The sequence below is a fragment of the Lathamus discolor genome, chromosome 5 (assembly GCF_037157495.1).
Source record: "Lathamus discolor isolate bLatDis1 chromosome 5, bLatDis1.hap1, whole genome shotgun sequence".
NCBI lineage: Eukaryota > Metazoa > Chordata > Aves > Psittaciformes > Psittacidae > Lathamus > Lathamus discolor.
The window spans coordinates 116,870,202-116,890,612 of NC_088888.1; the positions used below are offsets into that span (position 1 = coordinate 116,870,202).

At 42.1% G+C, this 20,411-nt stretch overlaps 1 protein-coding gene across 1 annotated transcript in view; it reads right to left on the reverse strand.

Moving 5' to 3' along the window:
* The window catches only part of PCSK2 (proprotein convertase subtilisin/kexin type 2), a 109,388-nt gene that overhangs the window by 19,730 nt on the left and 69,247 nt on the right, over positions 1-20,411 (reverse strand). The window contains exons 6-8 of the mRNA XM_065682298.1: positions 14,955-15,031; positions 7,490-7,578; positions 4,106-4,281 (exon numbers count right to left, since the gene is read on the reverse strand). Coding sequence (XP_065538370.1) covers positions 4,106-4,281; positions 7,490-7,578; positions 14,955-15,031 — 342 coding nt within the window. The remainder of the gene's footprint in view (positions 1-4,105; positions 4,282-7,489; positions 7,579-14,954; positions 15,032-20,411) is intronic.

A 20,411-nucleotide genomic window follows, 5' to 3' on the forward strand; every position in this document is an offset into this window, starting at 1 on the left:
ATTGACTCTAGGCTCATCCATCCATCCAGTTTCCGTATCTGCAAATATGTGACACAGAGCAATCAGAAGAGATGAAACTGAGCATGTGAGCAGCCTGGTCTTGATGAAGGGCTAAGGTATCTCAGGACAGCCCAGAACAATGTTAGATTGGTGATTTACTGAACCTGTTAAAGAAACATAGACCTTTTCTCCCTAGACCCCATGATCACAGATGTGCCTCAGACAGAGTCTAGAATCCAAATGATAAAATCTCATTAAATATATTAATTTGTTGCTCCTGGCAGATGTGTTTAAGGAAAGAGACAGCATGACAGAGTGCATTCTGTAGGTCTCTGTTTCACAAGACAGAACAGCATTTGTCCCTCAGCCTGTTGCAGACTACCCTAAGGGATATCTGGCTTGGGTGCAGACTTGCAGTCTGACGAGTCTCCTGTTACAACTGGCAGCCAGCATCAGATGTTCCATAGCAAAGGGTGAGTCTCGCTCATTAGGCAGGTACTGGATACTCACAAGTTTCAACCCAGTCTTTAAAAACTAGAAGTTGTACAAAGTCCTTTCCATTTACATCCTGAATATATCTTTTCTAGCAGCTAGAATTTGCATTAGGTAAGACTGTTCATTTGTGTCAAACCAGTAGTGGTAACTATCAAACCCTTGTGGATGTCTGTTTGAAACTTTCAATCCCTATTCTCAAGCTCTTACTAACTCAGCTGCGAGCTCATTTATCTTTACAGTGCAACTACTGCTATTCAGTGACCCAGTCACACGGCTGACTATTGCCCCTGAACAAAAGTCATGAGATAACACAGTGAAGCATAGATTGCACTAAAAATGAGTAGGATCATGTCTTGATAAGAAAAAAAGCAGCCTGAGTTGCTTTGCCACTACCTTCTGATTACACGTATTACGCTGACAACCAAGCTCATACACACGCCATCCCTTTTGTGTTCAGCCTTAGAAATGCAGTTAGCAAAAGAGCCCATAGTTGCCAGAGCGATGGACAGATTTTGATGTCCTTAATCATGTTACTTTAGTGCTGCCGTTATTGACCTTACAAGCAAAGAGCACACCAAATCGAAGGTGTGATTAAGACAGAATACAAGAATTAGCTTAAGAAATGCTAAGAGTGGGAAACAGAAGAGGAAAGCCAAGAAGATAAATCAGCCTTCACCCACTTGGTTCTGGCTCCATGGCTTCAAGCCATGAACACAGACATATAAACCAGGAGTCTTTCAGTTTCTGCAGTTTTCATCTTCTTATCATTATCAACTGACTAGTTAACCCTAGCATCCCAGCAGCTCTGGAAAGTGGACCTATAAAGGACATGACAGTGGAATGGAGTCTGGGAGAAGGGCAAAACTCCTGTCAGTGAGTTTCTCCTTGAGCCAGGCTCCCAAGTGTGGTGATAACAAGGTAAATGTTACCTGTGTTTGCCAACTCAGTTAACTGCACATTCCCTATATGAATTCTGTATCACTCTCACTTACTTATTTTTAGTTTATTGCATTAGAAGTAAGGATATTAATCGTGCTCTGCGCAAGAGATCTGACATTTCCTTCCAGGACATTTGAAAGTATTGCTTTTAGTTTAAATAACACATTTTTATTCTCAGCATGTTGCTTCCTCCCTGCCAATATTTCAGCTTCATCATTAATTTGTGAACCATCACTCTGCTGAGAATCAGCTCTAGACTGAGAAAAGGAATTCCTACATTTAGTTGTCTCTGTTTATAAAGTATACATTTCTCTTTAATAAAAGGGGGTTTTATTCTGAATAAATGATCATAAACTAGGTTTACATTTGTACAGCCAACAGAAGATTTGATGCACGCGTTATAGACCTAAACTAGGCAAAAGGGTATTTAACTAGGTAAAAGGCTTGTTAGTCTTGCTTTAGATGCAGGAAAGTCTGTGGTGGATTTTTCAAAGCACCATGGAAATTACCCAGCATCCACTGACATCTTGAAGTATCTCTAGAAAATCTGGCTCTCCACAAAAAGAGAACAAACTATACCCCAAAAAACAGGAAATGTAATAAGGAAAATGACAGTAGATAAAGCTATGATCCCAATGTTTTTTTGGGGTGGAGCAGTATCTTCTTTTGCGCAGGTATTGCCAGGAGATAGCTGGGACACTGGCACTATAAAATTAAGTGTAACTGTCCCTGGACAACAGTATCTTTCTTAGGTAGGTAGGACCCAGTATTATTCCTTCTGCTCTTTAATTCCTCAATGGCTGTTTGACAGAACTGGTTTAATGCAGGCTCTCCTGCTCATTTTATGTTTTCTGATAAGGTACAAGAGCAATCCTGCCCAAAGTGCAGCTCAGCATCCCTTTCTCCTTTACAAACACCCAACCTAAGATCTCAGGGCCCCTTCTGATCTTAATACTGCAATATATTTCTTAAAGAGAATCACAAACGCTTCTGAGGGGAAGGCATTAAAAAAGTAACAAACCCAACAATCCCAAGTATGGGACTGTGACCAGACCAGACAAGAGAGGAGAAGAGAAAAACCCTTTCTCCTATACTTAACATTTGAAGAGAGTGCTAATGACAGTGTAATTCCACTAACTGAAGCATATGGTGATACTATAGCAAGTTAATGAGAAGATCTTTTAAATACCAAACTTCAAAAAAGCATGACTACAATTTAAGACCTGCTTCCCTTGAGGGGTGAAATACCTTTATTTAGTTTAGTTTGCATTCCCCTCCCAGGGTTATTAGTGTCTTTTCTGCTCTGCATAGGAGGTGAATAACCCAAGAATTATATGGGAATTCTTCTATATTCAGAGTTTATTCTTCTCCAATCAGCCTTAGTGGAAGAAAGATCAAGTATCCACTACCTGTAAGACATAAGGTGTTGCTAAAAATATATCAACCGTGTCACATACCTAAGAAAGATTCTCCCCAGAACAGGAGTATTTAAGGGCATCTTTATGGAAACGCTAGATAAATGAAAGTAAATCATGAGTAAAAACACAGCTTATGTCAAGATGACTTCAGAGGGACTTTGAGCTGGTCAGAGGTTTGTAAAGTGTTACCATGAGAAATTGGTGACAAGTCTTCCGGTGATATTGCAGTACATTGCCAGTTTTATCATCGAGAGCAGGAAGATGACTATAATTTATCTGTTACAGGCAAAACACTTGAGGCTCCGGATTTGAGACAGCTTTAGATGCTTCACTACTTACCACAGCAGTAGATTTAATTATCATGTCACAAAACATGGTAAACTGAATGTGCTTCTCACAGCGAGGTGGTGATGGAAGAGTGGGAGAAACTGGCACGAGTAAGAGGAAGAAATAATTTGGATGGAAAAATGAGTAATTGCGGAGCGCCCACACAAAACCACCTCAGATGTTCCTTGGAATTTCAGATCTTTTCATTATGGAAACCCATCTATGATCAATTAAGGGGAGGAGGCTCATTCCCTACAGAATCAGAGCAGCTGCATGACACAAAAGAGATGGAGACAGAGCCATGCAAAGTTTGTTTGTTCTGGACTGATTTGTTTTCTTTTTGAGTTGTGGCACACATTTTACTCAATCTTCTAATAGAGTACAGGTTTAAGAGATTCCAGAATGATAGTGAGTGTCTTTAACATAGACCAGAGACTGTTCCTAGCAGGAGGTGGAAAGGTGACAATAAACAAGGAAGCTCCTGCGACTGGGGAATATATTACCCCATGGACATCTGAACAGTTGTGGTTCAACCACAGCCATAATAATGACCTGAAATACACTACAAATCCAAAACAATAATTAAATTGGTAGCCAAACGGACAATATGATGCCAGTAGTACAGCTGGCAACCTCGGCAATATTTGCAAGATCAGGCTCTTCCATTTCCATATGAAAAGCATATGTAAGCTGGTAAGAGATAAACACAGCTCTATGCAAGACAGCACTGTACCCTTAGAATACACAACAAAAGCAATGCCACAATATTTTAGACACAACACCAATGGACCTTCAAAAGTTGGGATAGTTCACATAATTGCACTGTGTTCTGTAGGAGGACCATGTGTCCCCAAGTCATTGGTTTCAGCACGAGGGTGTAAATATCTTTCTGCCCCAGTATCCAGATTATTTAATAAGACTGTTACCTTGTTCACACCATCTGCCATTGCTTGCAGTGTTAGCTCTCTAGGTCCATCCACAGTCTTTCCATTATCAGTTGGTCCCCAGCTGGCACTATATATATCTATGACTTGAGGCATATGACTGATAGAGGAAGCCTCAATAATGTCTGTCATAAATGGCTGGTCAAGCATTCGAATACCTGTAGATTTAATCAACATAAACATGAATTATTTATTACCCAGCATAAGATGAAGTCTCAGCACCTGGAGACATCCCCCAGTTACAGGTATTTTAACTCACTAGCAGTTGCACCTATTCACTCGCCACTCACATTTCACCAGGGTGTGCTTACCCAGCAGGATGACAGCAATGTAGCATGACACAGAAAGAGAAAGCACCTAACTGTTAGCTTTCTTATTACATAGAATTCTCCATCTACTATTTGAAATCAGTTTTATAACAGTAGTATTCAGCAATCTCAGCATTTCATAGCATTTAAATAATACTAATAGTATTTAAAATAGTATTTTGTAACAACTAGGGAAAACCAAGTAAGGCCTCCCTCATCTCTAATTTACACTCAGGGATGTGTCGACACGTCATTACTTTTTCCAAGTACTTTTTCTGTTTATTTTGGTTCTTTTACAGAATTTAATCAGAGAGGGAAAATACACTATGTAACAGTTTCCTGGAAAAATATCATTGTGTCAACATGCAGACACAATAGAAAAATATGGCCAGTACTTAGAGGAAAAAAAGCAAACTAAAACCTGCTTCCTTTAACCCATACTGTAGTAAAAATCAAATTAAATCATACAAACCTAGGACATGCCAACGTCATAAAACCCCAAAGTGTTGGCCGTAAAAAAGCCAGAGTGTGACAAAGACAGCCGTGGCAGCTCTTACACCTATCATTCCCCACACATAGAACAGTTTCACTGACAGCCGAACTCTTGATGCCTTTTAAATGAGACCTGAGTAACCAGCGATACATCACAACTCTCACTTGTAGCTTTGAGTTGAAATTCAGTTTTCCCAACAGTTTAAGGACACAGATGGGGCAGAAATTAATACCACAGAGCCAAACAGTATGAATGAACCATGTGTGTCCTGGTTTGAGCAGCAGCAGTCAGTTTTCTCCTTCTTAGGAGCTAGTGCAGTGCTGTGTTTTGATCTTTTGGCCTGGGAACAGTGCTGATAACGTGGATGTTTTCAGTTGCTGCTCGAATGTTTGGTCTGGCCAAGGACTTTGTGAGCCTCATGCTCTGCCAGGGAGGAGGGGAGGCCGGGAGGAAGCAGAGACAGGACACCTGACCCAAACTAGCCAAAGAGGTATTCCATACCACAGCACGTCATGCCCAGGATGTAACTTGGAGTGACCCGGAAGGGGTAGAGGGACTACAGGGTTGGAGGAGGTATCGGTCGGTGCTCGGTTGGGGGGAGTGGGGCGAGTTATTGGTCGGCTGGTGTTAAGGTGTTGTATTCTTTCCTCTTGTTATTTCTTTTATCATTATTATTATTGGTGGTAGCAGTAGTGATCTGTGTTATACCTTAGTTACTGAACTGTTCTTATCTCAACCCGTGGGAGTTGCATTCTTTTTGATTCTCCTCTCCGTCCCTCCAGGAGCAGGGGGAGGGCAAGAAGGGGGGGGAGTGAGTGGACGAGGTTTGTGGTTGGGTTCAAACCACGACAATGTGCCAAATACGAGGCTGGAAAAAGTGGTATAAACTTCAAAAAGAAACCAGATCAAAGCTGGATATTCCTGATCTGCTGATTCAAGCTAGAAATTAGGAAGTCAAACTCAATGAGTGAGAAATCCCTTCACATGCTTGTAAAATGAAGATCTGCATTGAAACCACAGAATTAGTTATTGACCCTGGAGAGGTGGTGCAATGACAGAAAGAGGCAGACCATCTGATTTGACTTCAGGGCAAAAAAGAGGTACAAGAAGCAAAACACACGATGCCCCAGATCCTTAGCTACTGACTTCCAGTGCATAGAATCATAGAATCCTAGAATGGTTTCGGTTGGGAGGGACCTTAAATATAATCTAGTAACACCCCCCCCCTGCCATGGGCAAGGTCATCTTCAACTAGACCAGGCTGCTCAAAGCCTCACCCAATTCCACCTGCAAACACAGACCGTGAGCCATGGCAGCGGCACTCTCAGCTGCACCCAACTCGACGTTTCCTCTGACCACACGGTGGTGCTCCAGGTGCACACTGCCCTTAGGGAGGAAGGCTGTGACTTTCCAAAATCTCGGGGGATTTTGCTACTAAGTGGGCACGTATGGAAGGTTATTTGTAGGCTGGTGGTCATCAGAAACGGCCTCAATTCACACTCCTCTAAAAGTAGCTGCTGCCAGAACATAAATTTTGTGAAATGTCCCATCCTTGAAAAGGATGTTACCATTCCTCGAGAAAGGGGACAAGCCCTGGACCTGCCCAGCTGGCAATGCTTCTTGGAGTAACAGCTTAGCAAACACTGCTTGGCACCCTTCTACAGTAGAGATTCAGCTTTTGATCCTGTAGGTGACAGGTGAAATATGGCCTTCCCTAAATCTCCTGACACTGCAGTGAAAAAGGGCCTTGACAAGCAGAGCAGGGCTGCCCATGCACATACATTGTGAACCATTCCCAAGAAGCAGCGGCTGCATCCACACTGGTGTTTTGGTGTAGGTTGGGGAATGAGAGTGAAATTCATAAACATCTGTATCTGCTTGCTATGCCTTGGTTCTCATGTAAGTCTTAGAGAGGGAAAACTGAATTTCTTCAGATTAAACCAATCCGACACAAGCTGAGAGCCTAACTCACTTCTAGCACTATATTCAGTTTATCACTGCAGACAAGAGCTAATTGTAAGTAAAAATACTCAACAGACCCAATGTGCAAATGCTGGGTGCTAGGTACCACCCATTTCATTCTGTTCATCTGCTCCTACCACTCTGCATCCCTTGTTAAAATAAAGCAAACCAACGACTGCAGAGATTTACAGCACTGCAGGCCAAGGCTGGTGAGAGCCTAAAGAATACAAGCAGCATAGGATTTGCCTTTTCAAGTAGTTTCTAATTGCAGCAGGAATTTAGATTTTACCTCCTGCAAAATGAGGTTTGTCGCAAACGATTCTGCAGCTACGCAGGGAAGAAACACTGAAAATCAGTATACCAAAAGGAGCTGGCTTAAGAAGGAGCAGAGTTATTCCTCTCTTATTAAAGAGGCTATATAAAGCCCTCAATTGAAAAGGCAAAACCATGGAGAAATTCCTCTCCTCAGCTGCTACAGAAAGTAATAAACACATGGCCCAGTGCCAACCTGCAGTCCTGTCCTGGGCGACGCTCCCTGTCTCCACAGTTCTACCTAAGGCACAGGGGCCTAATGACCATTTACACCTTGAGTTGCTACTGTACCTGCCACCTTGGAGTTGTACGCAACTCCCACGCCGCAGATGTTGTTGTTGGCAGCAGCAGACACCTCTCCCGCACACCTTGTCCCATGGCTGCAAAAGGGAAGAGGGAGACATCACATGAACCCCAGCATGTGCTGAACTGAGCTGGATCACTGCAATCTTGCTTTGGCCTCACAGTGCTTCAGAGGAGAAACATTCCATTGCAAATCATTGAGTGCTGTACTTGGATACACAGATGAGCTCATTCCTTCCTGAAGCAAGAGATAACCAACCTCCCTTCCACAGTATAAATGACGCTTGCTCTAAGGTTAACATCCATACTTACACTTCATTTAAAGTTATTCAGACCTTTTTAACTCATAGAATCATAGAATAGTTAGGGTTGGAAAAGACCTCAAGATCATCCAGTTCCAGCCCCCCTGCCACGGGCAGGGACACCTCACACTAAACCACGCCACCCAAGGCTTTGTCCAACCTGGCCTTGAATACCGCCAGGGATGGAGCATTCACAGCCTCCCTGGGCAACCGATTCCAGTGCCTCACCACACTTACAGGAAAGAATTTCCTCCTTATATCCAATCTATACTTCCCCTGTTGAAGTTTTAACCCATTACCCCTTGTCCTATCACTACAGTCCCTAAAGAATAGTCCATCCTCGGCATCCCTATGGGCCCCCTTCAGATACTGGAAGGCTGCTATGAGGTCTCCACGCAGTCTTCTCCAGGCTGAACAGCCCCAACTTCCTCAGCCTGTCTTCATACGGGAGGTGCTCCAGTCCCCTGATCATCCTCGTGGCCTCCTCTGGACTTGTTCCAGCAGTTCCATGTCCTTTTTATGTTGAGGACACCAGAACTGCACACAATGCTCCAAGTGAGGTCTCACAAGAACAGAGTAGAGGGGCAGGATCACCTCCTTCGACCTGCTGGTCACACTCCTTTTGATGCAGCCCAGGATACGTTTGGCCTTCTGGGCTGCGAGCACACACTGAAGCAGGCTCATGTTCATTTTCTCATCGACCAGCACCCCCAAGCCCTTCTCTGCAGGGCCGCTCTGAATCTCTTCTCTGCCCAACCTGTAGCTGTGCCTGGGATTGCTCAGACCCAGGTGAAACTCTCAGGTTCTGCCTTGTTACCAACTGACAGTCACGAGAAACAGTGTAAAACACTGCAAATAGTGAAAAAATAAGATCAGTATTAATGTGAAAAAACAAGATCACTATTAATGCTATTAAAGAGGTGGGTTCAGTATCAAGCCGAAGTAGCAGAAGGGAGCCACAATGGTCACTGCACACCCCAACAGAAGAGCTGTGGCCTGGCTAACCAGGCCCATAGCTAGCTGGACCTAAGGGCACGTGCATCCCTCTCCTCCAATGCCTAATTCCCAGGAGAGCTGACAAGGTGCTTCAGCTGTCAGCTCACGGAGCTACTGCTTTCTGCTCAAGTGGGAAATGTCTCGACTCTCACACAGAGGTCCAGGTTTGGGCTGACACACGGCATTTCAAGAACACTTGGCATCTCTGAAGTGCTTCTCAGCTGTTAACAGAGACCTTTTAACTGGCAGTGACTCTGAAGCAGTCCTGAAGGAAGGAAGTTGGCATTTTCCTTTCTACTAATTCATCACAGAAATTAAACTACAGAGAAGATAAATATGGACAATATAATCTAGTTTTTAAAAAATAGCACAGCAGCACAGAAACTAATGAAACCTGTGCTGCTGTCAGGTTTTTGTAAGTTTAAGATGCTGAACCAATATAAATCCATCTTGCTGCTCACATCAATCCACTCTGTGCTTTAAAACGGTGCATTAAAACTGGCATTGCTCTTACAGATGCTAAGGATTCATGCAATTAGCAAGTGCTGTATGATAAAGCCTATCTGGAGTACCAGACAAACCATTACAGGAGGCAGCAGAATTGTTTCGTTTTAATAATCTTTTTTCTTTCTCTCCCTTTAAGCATCTCTGGCAAAGTTGAGTGTAATAGTAATAAAAGGGTGAGAAGCAACACATTCTTTTTCCTGCTGTACTTGGGAGAATGCATTTTTAAAGGCAGCTCCATGAAAGAAAATGAGTGGCCCTGAATGTACACAGTGATCGTGAAAGGGTGAAGATCTTCTGTGAGCTCCTTTTACAAAGGGAGCAGAGAGGAGAGTGATACAGATTTCTTATTCAGCTGCTGGAGAAATTTGTTTCAACAATCAAGCAGGTTTTCACTCATGCCCTTGTTCAAGGAACTGTGAAAAACATACGGTTGCTAGGCATTCATTATCTAGTCACCTGTGGGCTAGCTACAGGCCACAGAGCACAATAAATGGCTTTGTTTAAAATTTGTCTTGGCTGATGCTGGGCTGCAAAACCTCAGTGACATTGCAGGTGAGCTCCTCCTCTCACAGAGGGAAAGAACTGTATTAGGGCCTTCCTGGTGAAAAGATTTTATCAGAAGGTCCTTTCCTCCACCTTGCCTCTCTGCACTGGCCCATGTGATGGAGGCTGCAAGTCGACCTGTTCCAGCAGCTCAGGGTTTAGACACTGTGCTGCTGATGGGAGAAGAAAAATCACATGTGATTCAGTGGAAATGCATTTGGCTGAATTATTAATGGCAAATAGCAGACTTTTCCAATTTAGACCTATTTGCTGTTCATGTATCATTGATAAACCCATTGTGGTTTGTACGAAGTGACCCATGTCACGGGCACAAATCATAGCTTTTCTCTCCGACATTCACCTTTTCACTATTATTTCAACATTTATAACTAGAGAATAGTAAACAATTAAGAATATTTTTACCTATGAACAAGTTACTTCAAAGGTAAACCGTATATTAGCACATAGAGCAAGTCATAAATTAGCACGTAGAACATTTTTCATAAACATCATATAAATGCAAACATTTTACATGACCATTCATAAAAAAACTAAGGTGGGAGAGGGTGATTCAATTGAAAACCAGTTTTGTCTTCAGCTGGCTTAAATGACATATCTGTACTGGTTATGAAAATTTCACTCCGCTTTGTCTTTGAAAACTGTTTCTATTTCTACCATCCACTGCCAATGCTATTGTGTCTATCAACATTTTTTTTTAAAGGAGTCAGAGATTTTCCTGGAGGATCCTCTTCAGCTGCTTTAAAATCCTTCTGCAGACAGCAAGGAACACAATCCATCCTTCCTAACTTCAGCTGTCTGCAAGGGAAGGCTATGGAGAGCTGCAGTCTCAATAGCTGGGATGATCTGCCTATCTTGACCTCTTCAATTGCTTGCACTGGGCAGCAGTTCAATATGCAAAGCTCAAGGGGACACTTTTGTGGGGCAAACATTATCCCCTTTTTATTCACATGACACTGTCGACTTCTGATCATCTGAGTGCTTGCCCAAGGAAAAGCATTCTCCTGTTTTGGGGAACCTGTCACTCTGCCTGCATCCAAACACCCCAAGAACCAGCAGTAGTGCTGTAGCTCCTCCTTGACACTTGTCACACTGTGGGTAGAAAGAGCTGCTAAATCTGTTTATATAAACTCTCAATTATTATGTTGTTTTCATCGTATTGATCGAAAAAAGGAGGAGGAGGCAAGCAGGTGGCTTTACCCTGTTAATAAGAGCTGTCTGGAAGCCAGCGGGAGTTCTTTTGATTCAGTAGTATTTTGTTTGGATCTATAGCAAGTAAAGGACATAGTAAGTAAAGGATATTTTTACCTTTGAAGAATACAGGTTTCCAAGATAGTGAATAAGTTTTGCCCTGCTAACTAACTCTTATCTGGGTGAGAGAATATACAGAATACAAAGGCTACAGGAGTGGAAATAATTATTGGTTATTTGTACCATGGCAAAAATCTCAGGCAGTTCCCAAAGTGGTTCCTAAAAACAGTCTGAGTACTGTGGGGCTGCCTCCACTTTTGGGAACGGGGCTTAGTTCAGGTTCCTTTACACTCCCATTGCTCCTCAGGCTCAAACAGCCCTTTCCCCATATTGCACCCCGTGTCCCCTGTCTCAGCTTTGTCCCTAGGGTGTGGGTCTGAACCCAGTCAAGCAGTCAGTAGGGTAAGCACGGGAATAAATCCCTTGGCTGCCCAGTCATCTATGTTCCTCTCCCCGTAACAGGAGCTAAACAGCCTGACTGCAATCCTCTGCCCGAAGCACCACACTCTCCCCCTTCAAAACCCGCTATACCTGGTTTCATAGGCCAGTGGCTATGAAAACCAAATACGAAGATCTAACTGTTAGATGGAAAGGCCAATGTGCTTGCAGCAGCCTTAAAAAGCCCAAAGTGGAAGGGGAATCAGTGCTTACAAGAAGAGCAGCTGCAATTAATGAAATACTCCATGCAAAAACCTCTCCTTCTTTTTCTTAAAGTCTAATGACACTTTGCACATGCAGCTGGCAGCTCACAAAAGCCCCTCGGTGAACAGCCCTCTGCTTCTAGTTCCAGAAATCACTTGAATTGCTCAAATAGAAATGTATTCTTTATGGAAAAAGGGGTATTATGCTATCCTATTTAGAGTCTGATCCTCCTGCATGCACAAAATTCAATGGGAGATATATCACTGACTGCAAACTGTGCAAAATGGAGCCTTTATTGCAGGTTTCTCTTGTCCAGACCCATCCGTGCAGCTACACATATGGACAGACAGACTGTCACAGGCAGACAGTTGTAACCTACCAGTATTAATAATTCAGAACTTAGGATAAAAGCTTATATATGAGCTCATCAGCCTGCTTAACAGTATAGCAAAGAAATATGCAGAGAAAACTGTAGTAACAACTACTCCTGAACAGGTGAATGTGGTGTGATGGTTTGCATCTTGGCCTGGAGAAAACATGAAGCCTTCATTGAAGCCTTCTTGAACTGTGCAGGCAGGAAAGGGATGCTTTACTGAATGTGTTGCTCCTGTGACTTACCATGCAAGGCAGAAAATTCCCTGTCTCACTATAGAAACCTCAAAGTCCATGAGAAAGAATGCTATACTTTCTACATATATCTTTTTTTTCTGGAAAGAATAATGAAGGAAATCTGCGAAGCTATTTCTGCATTCCTTATCTCTCCTTGTCTCGAGCTCCCCATCCCCTCAAGAAAAGAAATAGAAGGAAGTGTTGGGAGTTCTCTGAAAACCCGAATCATGTCATTCTCAATAATTACAGATTGGATCACCGGTGACCATGCTGCTCACTCCCAATTCTTCACACGGGTGCCTCAAGTTAAGTCCGAGGCACCTAGGGCCAGAGACTATAACCCTTGTCACATCCAGGACGCTTGAGGCTCATTTTAAGAGACTTTAGGAGGCAATTCTGCCTCCAGGGCCACCTTAGAGAACACGTGGGGTCTGGAAACTGTGCCCCACTATAAAATACTTGATAGCAGCACAATCAGTGTTAATGGGGCTTGGCAGAACACACTTAGTTTTATGAAGTTCCACACTGAAAATGACAGAAACTACCATTACCCACTAAAGCTAAATTTAATTTTCCTCTGTGCTGCTTCAGAGCTAAGTGGTATCTTTCTCCTACAAAGATCCTTTGCATAAATAAAGCAAGAAAAGCAGCAGACCTTCACAAATTAAGAGTCCTAGACTTTCTCTGACTTCCCATTCACTAATTGGATTCATATTAGCTTAAAAGTGTTAGACGTCCTTTCCCAAAATCAAGGAGAAATCTCACTGGCATCTTGCTTTGGTTGAAAAATGGCAAGACTGCAAAGGAGGACATCACAGCTCCTAAACGTGTTTGATCCATTCCAGGAAGCCTGTGTCTGAGGTGGAAGCACAGCTGCTCCCCTTCTTTGTTGTGTCTCACTGACTGAACTAAGATTTATTTCTTTAGAAAGAAAACCAACCCCCCCCCCCCGCACAAAACTCGGAGGCCATCCATACAGCCAGAATAAGTTAGAGATGAAAACCACATTCAAATATACATTCCAAAATCTCAGTGGTGCAGCTATGTAAATGCTGTCAGTATCAATTCTATCTACATCTAGGAGACATTTGGAAATTTCACTGGAAATATCCCAAACCAATATTTGCAAATCCAAGCCAGAACCTGCCTGGGACCTGGGAAGCATGCTGCAGAGCTAGAGATGCTGGATGCTGAGATCATCGGGTAATAATAATAATAATCATAATAATAGTAGCAGCCTTTCAGTACCTGAAGGGGGCCAATAGGGATGCTGGGGAGGGACTCTTCATTAGGGACTGTAGTGACAGGACAAGGGGTAACGGGTTAAAACTTAAACAGGGGAAGTTTAGGTTGGATATAAGAAGGAAATTCTTTCCTGTTAGGGTGGTGAGGCACTGGAATGGGTTGCCCAGGGAGGTTGTGAATGCTCCATCCCTGGCAGTGTTCAAGGCCAGGTTGGATGAAGCCTTGGGTGGAATGGTTTAGTGTGAGGTGTCCCTGCCCATGGCAGGGGGTTGGAACTAGATGATCTTGAGGTCCTTTCCAACCATATTCTATGATTCTATGAATAAACACACCTTATACGTGTGCCTTGGACTCTGCATCCTTGACTACATTAACAATTTGCTAGAAGCCTGACAGAAAGGGCTTTTTTATGGGACAGAGGCAGAACTCAGGAGACACCTGGGGTTTTTGAAAACCCTCTCCGAATGTGCTTCTGTTCCATTCTAATTAAAATGAGTTTAAGGAAACAAAAAAGTCACACTTTCTAAAATCTGAAGCCTTTTCTTTAGGGCCACTTTATTTATACCATAACTTGAGGACCAGACCTTCTCTTAGTGTAAACTGCCTAAGGTCAGAACACACTGAAGGACTGAGTCCTGGTAAGTCATGATGCATTCAGGAGAAATAACACAAGAAGCACAGCAGCATTGCTGATTCCAGGTTTATAAACACAATAGAACAGGTTCCCAGTCAGTGTACGTGGACTTCAATTCCTCCAGTAGCTAGAAATATCTCAGAATCAGCCCTGAAATGCTACCCATGCACACTGTCCTGAAATCAAGGTGAAAGACAGATGATTCAGAACTTTACATAAGGTCTAATTGTTTTTTAAACTGGTCATTCTACGTCATGCTGCTTTCTGCCTCTTGGTCTACAACTGGATGAAAGGACCTTTTTACTCCAAAGCCTTTTCCTGTCTCTAGCTTGCTCCCTTTAAAATTAGCTAGGTATGACACTGCCTCAGACACAGTAGATGGGAAACCAATCTATAAAGACTTGTGTCACTGCAATGTCCTAGGATAGCTGACAGAAAAAGATAATACGGCTATCACCCGCTCAAAAAACACAAATACATACTCTTATGAAGCAGCAGCTTTATTTATGAAGTTTAAAATGGTTATTCAGCGCTATTTAGAGGTTACATAAGAAAATTAAGTCATAAGTAACCTCTAATTTTCAAGCAGTAGTGAGACTGCACCTTCTGTTCTGGCAACCATTGAATTCAGCAGAAAATACTAGCAAATACTTGTAATCTCTTAAGCAAACCAAAGTGAAGAGCAGGCTGATCAAAATCCACCTACCTGTTAAACCAGTCATCTGTGTAGCGGGGGTAGGGGAAGGGATCGTTACTGCTGAAGTCATAGCTGGCTTTGGCATTCTGCAAAACACAAAGAAGTCCAGTAAGTCAGCAGAAAAACAGATATGCAGGGCAAAGTGGGACACAAACTGAAGGGGGAGCTGAGAATCATTACAAAACTGTTCTCTTCATTCTGTGAGATGCATCCGGACACAAACTGGTCCCTGCTGTTCTGTGCCATTTCCTATGCCAGCAAGTCTGGGGAATGATGCTTTCTGGAGAGCAAAGCATCCTGTGGACAACTAATACTTCCAAATAGTGTGGCTAACTGCAAGGTGGTTTCAGAGCCCAAATTACTACTCAGGGACTGCTCACCAACACTTACAAGAGTATCTAGGTGTTAACACTGGTTGGTATGCCAGGAAAAAGGTTAAATCCTATTGTCCAAATGGTGTAAGAGACCAGGCACTCGGGTTTTCCATCAGAGAACTCTTTTTGAAAAACTCATTTTCAGTCCAATTCAGTCAAAACTGTGCCATTTCTAAAACATTTCAATGCCTAAGAATGTAAATTTCCCAAAATCTAAATGTGAAAACTGCATTAATGGTCAGCATATCCGCCTGAACATCTCTTTGCATAATTTCTTGTCTTTGACTTGTCTGAACAGCTTCATAAATGTGGCTCTCAGGCACTTTTGAAAATGCTATATACCATGTCCCTGCTTTTCATATAAATCTAAACCATCCCTGAATTTGCTGCATCAGCAGAGTTAAGGACACTCAGCAACTTTTTGATGCTGTATCTGAGAAGGAAATGGAAAGTTTCAGAAAGTCAAGTGCCATCTTTTTTCTTCTCTCTTAATGAAAAAATAAACGAGGGTGACTGAAAATTAAGCTTTTAAAAATATTTAGAAGCTTCCTCTCAAGTGGATGTTCACAGAGTTTATATTTTAATAAACACCATACTCAAGGAACATAATTATGTTAATTCTTAACTAATGTGTACTCGTATTCTTTTTAAGATTTGGCTGAGCATGCTATTGAAGATAATTTGCGACTTGTGGCTGAATAGCTTTGCTCCTAAAAACATTCCCCTTCAGCAGATTCTCAGTTCCTGGGGTACAGGAATAGACAGTCCATTGGCATCACCAAAGTCTTTGGGTTTTGGATTCAAAACCCCTAACTCCTAAAAACTTGTGCCAGAATGAAACAGACACAACACTGTCCTTGATCCTTGGAGGATGAAACTACGTCTCTTTGTGGGATTCTTTGGTGATCACTTCAGAAAACCTGGTTGCTTATATTCAGCAAAGATAAGAAATAATTCTGCAGTATTTCAATGGAGCAGAGTTTTACGGAATGGATATTGCATGGCTGTTCTTGATCTCAGACATAGCTGAATCCCTTTGTGAGTATCCCTATTGATCCTTCTATATTTCCAAACTAAGGCCCTGATTTTCTGCCTGAAGATGCCTTCCAATGATGTCAGCTATAGCCACAAATTCTCAGTGCTTCTAAGTTCCTGTGCCCAGGTGTATGTTTAATCTACCTCTTTTAATTACCACAACTGCTTACACAGCACTTTGAATGGCACAGATTTATACGAGCTAAGAGTAACCAGACATGACTTTTCAGCAAGGGAAAGAAGTGGAACTGGACAGTGGTCTAGATGTCATGAACAGCACAGAGAAGGTGGATGGTGAGTTATTATTTACTACTTCTCATATACAACAACTATTGGGAACCCATAGAAATTACCAGAGGGGAGATTTAGAAGCTGCATAAAACAAGTAGTTTTTAACAGAACATGTGATGAGTTACAAAATTTATTGCCCCTTAGCAATACAGAAGCTAAAGGCCTGAATGAAATCAAAATGCGGTTAGACAAATTGGAGATAAACCTGGCAGGAGTATTAGATGCTTCCTCCTTCTCCAACAGTCCATAAAACAGTGAATGCTAGAAACCAGAGGCCATAATCAGGTAGATACCACACAGACTTGGTGATCATGATGCACACTAAGCATCCTCTCTACTGGCTGCTGCCAGAGGCAGGATCATGAGCTGGTTTGGGTTGGAAAGGACCTTAAGATCATAAAGTTATAACTCCCTTGCCATAGGCAAGGATGCCTCACCCATATCACTCAAGGCTCTGTCCAACATGGCCTCGAACACTGCCAGGGATGGAGCATTTACCACTTCTTTGGGCAACCTGTTCCAATGCATCACCACCCTCTCAGAAAAGAACTTCCTTATATCTAATCTGAACTTTCCGTTTAAGTTTAAACCCCTTATTCCTTGTCCTTTCGCTACAGTCCCTAATGAAAAGTCCTTCTCTGGCACCCTTGTAGGCCCCCTTCAGATACTGGAAGGCTGCTATGAGGTCTCCACGCAGCCTTCTCTTCTCCAGGCTGAACAGCCCCAACTTTCTAGCCTGTCTGTAAAAAGAATTGAGCTGGTCAACAGAAGATCCAGTCCTGTTCTTTATCAATAAGTGCAGTGTCTACTCCTAAAAGGAGAATCAGAAGAATCACATCTTCTGGTAAAGTCAAAATAGCAATGATGACTGAGTAATTTCATTAGCAGGTAAAACTTACTCTGTCACAGAGTCTGGCTTGGCAACCTTTGGAGAGAAATGCATTTCAATCACTTTCTCACTTTCTTAAATTAAAGAAATTTTCTTAAACGATTGCCTTGGACTAGACCTGGCCTGGAAACTATGCAGACTGCAAAGAGCTAAGCTTAGTTCCAGTGGTTTCTGATCACTTCTTTCAGGTAGGTATGGTCTAACTCAGTACTAAATGTAATTAGTTCAATATATTGCCAGCTTCTTGTTCAGTCAGAACTTCAGTTTTCACTCTAAGAATATTGTACAGATGAGAATTTAATCTCAGCCATGGGTCAGCCGTGGGTTTTTTCCCCTTCTGGAAGAAATACAGTCTTACATAAATAGACCCTAAGTTCAAACTGGGTCTGGTGATGCTGGTTTTTCAGGACATCATCAGATGTTCAAGCACCTCGTGGTAGCTACCAAGGGCTCCTGACCCTAGAATTCCCTTGTGCAAAAATTATGACCAGTAAAGCCCTTCTAGCTGTACAGAGGTATCACTTGTGTCCAGAGAAGTGACGGGCAAAGGGATTCCAGCATGAATGATTCAGCCACTCTACAGCAGACTGCAGCTCTGCTCTACATCCCATGTAATCAAATGTCAGCTTATGGAAAGGTTGCTGTAGGCAGGCGATAAACAAAGTTGTGCAGCACTCTCCCACACCCTGCAGCTCTTATTTGCCTGATTTTGGATCACTGCACTCAAAGGAAAAAGATACATAATGTAGCAGGAACCATGCCTGCAAAACAGGCAAAATTAAGAAGAATTCTTGGAAAGAAAACAACTGCTGACTGCACAATTTATCTTCATTAGGGTCTTTGAGAAAAGACAGAAAGTTTCAGCTTCATGAAGGAATATTCCGCCCACACTATGGAAGCAGCGGAATGGGTAATGAAACGGCAGCGACAAGTACAAATGGTCTGCTTCAAGTTCCTAATTTAAACATCAAATCCCCAAATATCTAAACCTCAACCTTATAAAATATATTATTTTTTTTTAAAGCATAAACCAGTGACAAATTGAATCAAGTTTCAAAACTGAACCTAAAAGAACACTGCTTCAGTGGATAGTTACAATATTTAATCTGTCATGTGTTTTGGGAAGTGAATATTAAAATCTGTGGTTTGCCATTCTCCACCACAGGCCGGGCTCCCCAGCAGACAGCAAGAGGGAATTTATTGGTAACACAGAGATTTAATAAGGGAAGGAACCCAGGAGGCAGCAACCAAAACCAGTGCAGATGAGGATCCGCAACAGCACGCTGAAATGAAAACATTCTGCTTTTCAATTCAGATGATTCTGTTTCCAGGTTTAAAACCAAACTGGCAGTTACTTAGACTTGAAGTGTCTAGTATTTGGTTTTCAGTGTCAAAGGTAGTTGCCTGGCCTTCTTTTCCAGGGAGCAACTCAAGCCACCAGTCTTAGGCACATAGATTAATCTAGCCTTAGACTGCTCATATAGTAGAGATGAATCCTATCACTCTTATGCAATCAAAACCAGTTCATTGCTCTAGAGTAATCTTAACTTGATGTTTGTCAATCATCACCTATGCAATTACTTATACATATTGTGTATTATATAATAAAAATACTGTTACAGAGAGGAATGGTATTTTATTTTAAGGCATATCTCTATTTTTACTTTCTAACCTCGAACTCAAATAAGATGCTAACAGAAGAGTAATGGATCAGATGCTGAGATGCTTTCAATCATTTACCAAGTAATGGCTTGTTTACCACAATGAATAGATAACTTTTGCTTGTGTATAGAATTCTGCTTTCCTTAAAAATTACCTCAGCCTGGCATTTCCCAAAGAACTGCCCTGTACTTTTTAAAACACATGCAGTAAAATCTTCTAAAACATTCATTATATAAAATATGACAATAACAATAAATCAGTTGTCCCATGTGCTGCTCAGATCTGTAATAAAATTATGTACCTTGAATAATGCAGCAAGTCCATAAATTCTTACATGGCTTTACAAGCCTCTGAAGTGTAATTCACATATACTTCTCTTTTTCTCCCTAACTCAAGAAATGTGCCTATGCTCCCCTGCTAGTCCAGGAGACAAACAATTAAAAGACGCATGCCCTGATAGTCACAGTCTGATTCTGTTCATGATGTTACAGCAGTGATGAAGATAGCCCAGAGATTTGTACCTTCTAAAAGAAGAGAAACATTTATAAGATGGGTGGCACCTGGTCTTGCAATCTTCAGGCAACTGCAAATCCTCAGAGATGTGAGGCAGAAAGATACCTTTTGCTTGTTTGATTTCTGTACTGATCTGAAGAGCGAGCAAACCCCTGGGCTCAAATTACAACATATAACATCTCAGAGAAACTGCACTAAAATAACACCGAACACGATGTGGTTGCAAAATGAAATTCAGCTTTGTACACACAAGCTTAAGAAAAGGGAATATGCTCACCAGGAGGCAAAAAGGGAGGCAACATGATATTTTGCTTAGGAGGGGTGCTATAAGGCTTAAAAGTCGTTAATGAAAAACAGAAGCGCTGTGCTAAGTCAGTAGTGCTAGAGTAAGCTTTCTCCTCTCTGCAGGGACGCATGCTGCACTAGTTTGTTTTGGTCTGTGGTTTGTTCATTTTTATTTCCATAAAAAAACCCTGCAACTGCTTAAATATCTCTGCCTCTACATGAACTAATTTACATGTCCTAAATAACTATCCAGCAAATCAGAGCTGTATTCAAGACCTTGGCGACATCAAGAACATATCCACAAAGTAATGGACTGTGTTAAAAAATATTCATCTTAAAGAGCAAATTCACTGCCAGCTCCCTCCAGTAATGAATGCCTTTTACCCACTTCTTACAGGTACATCATAAAAGTAGTCA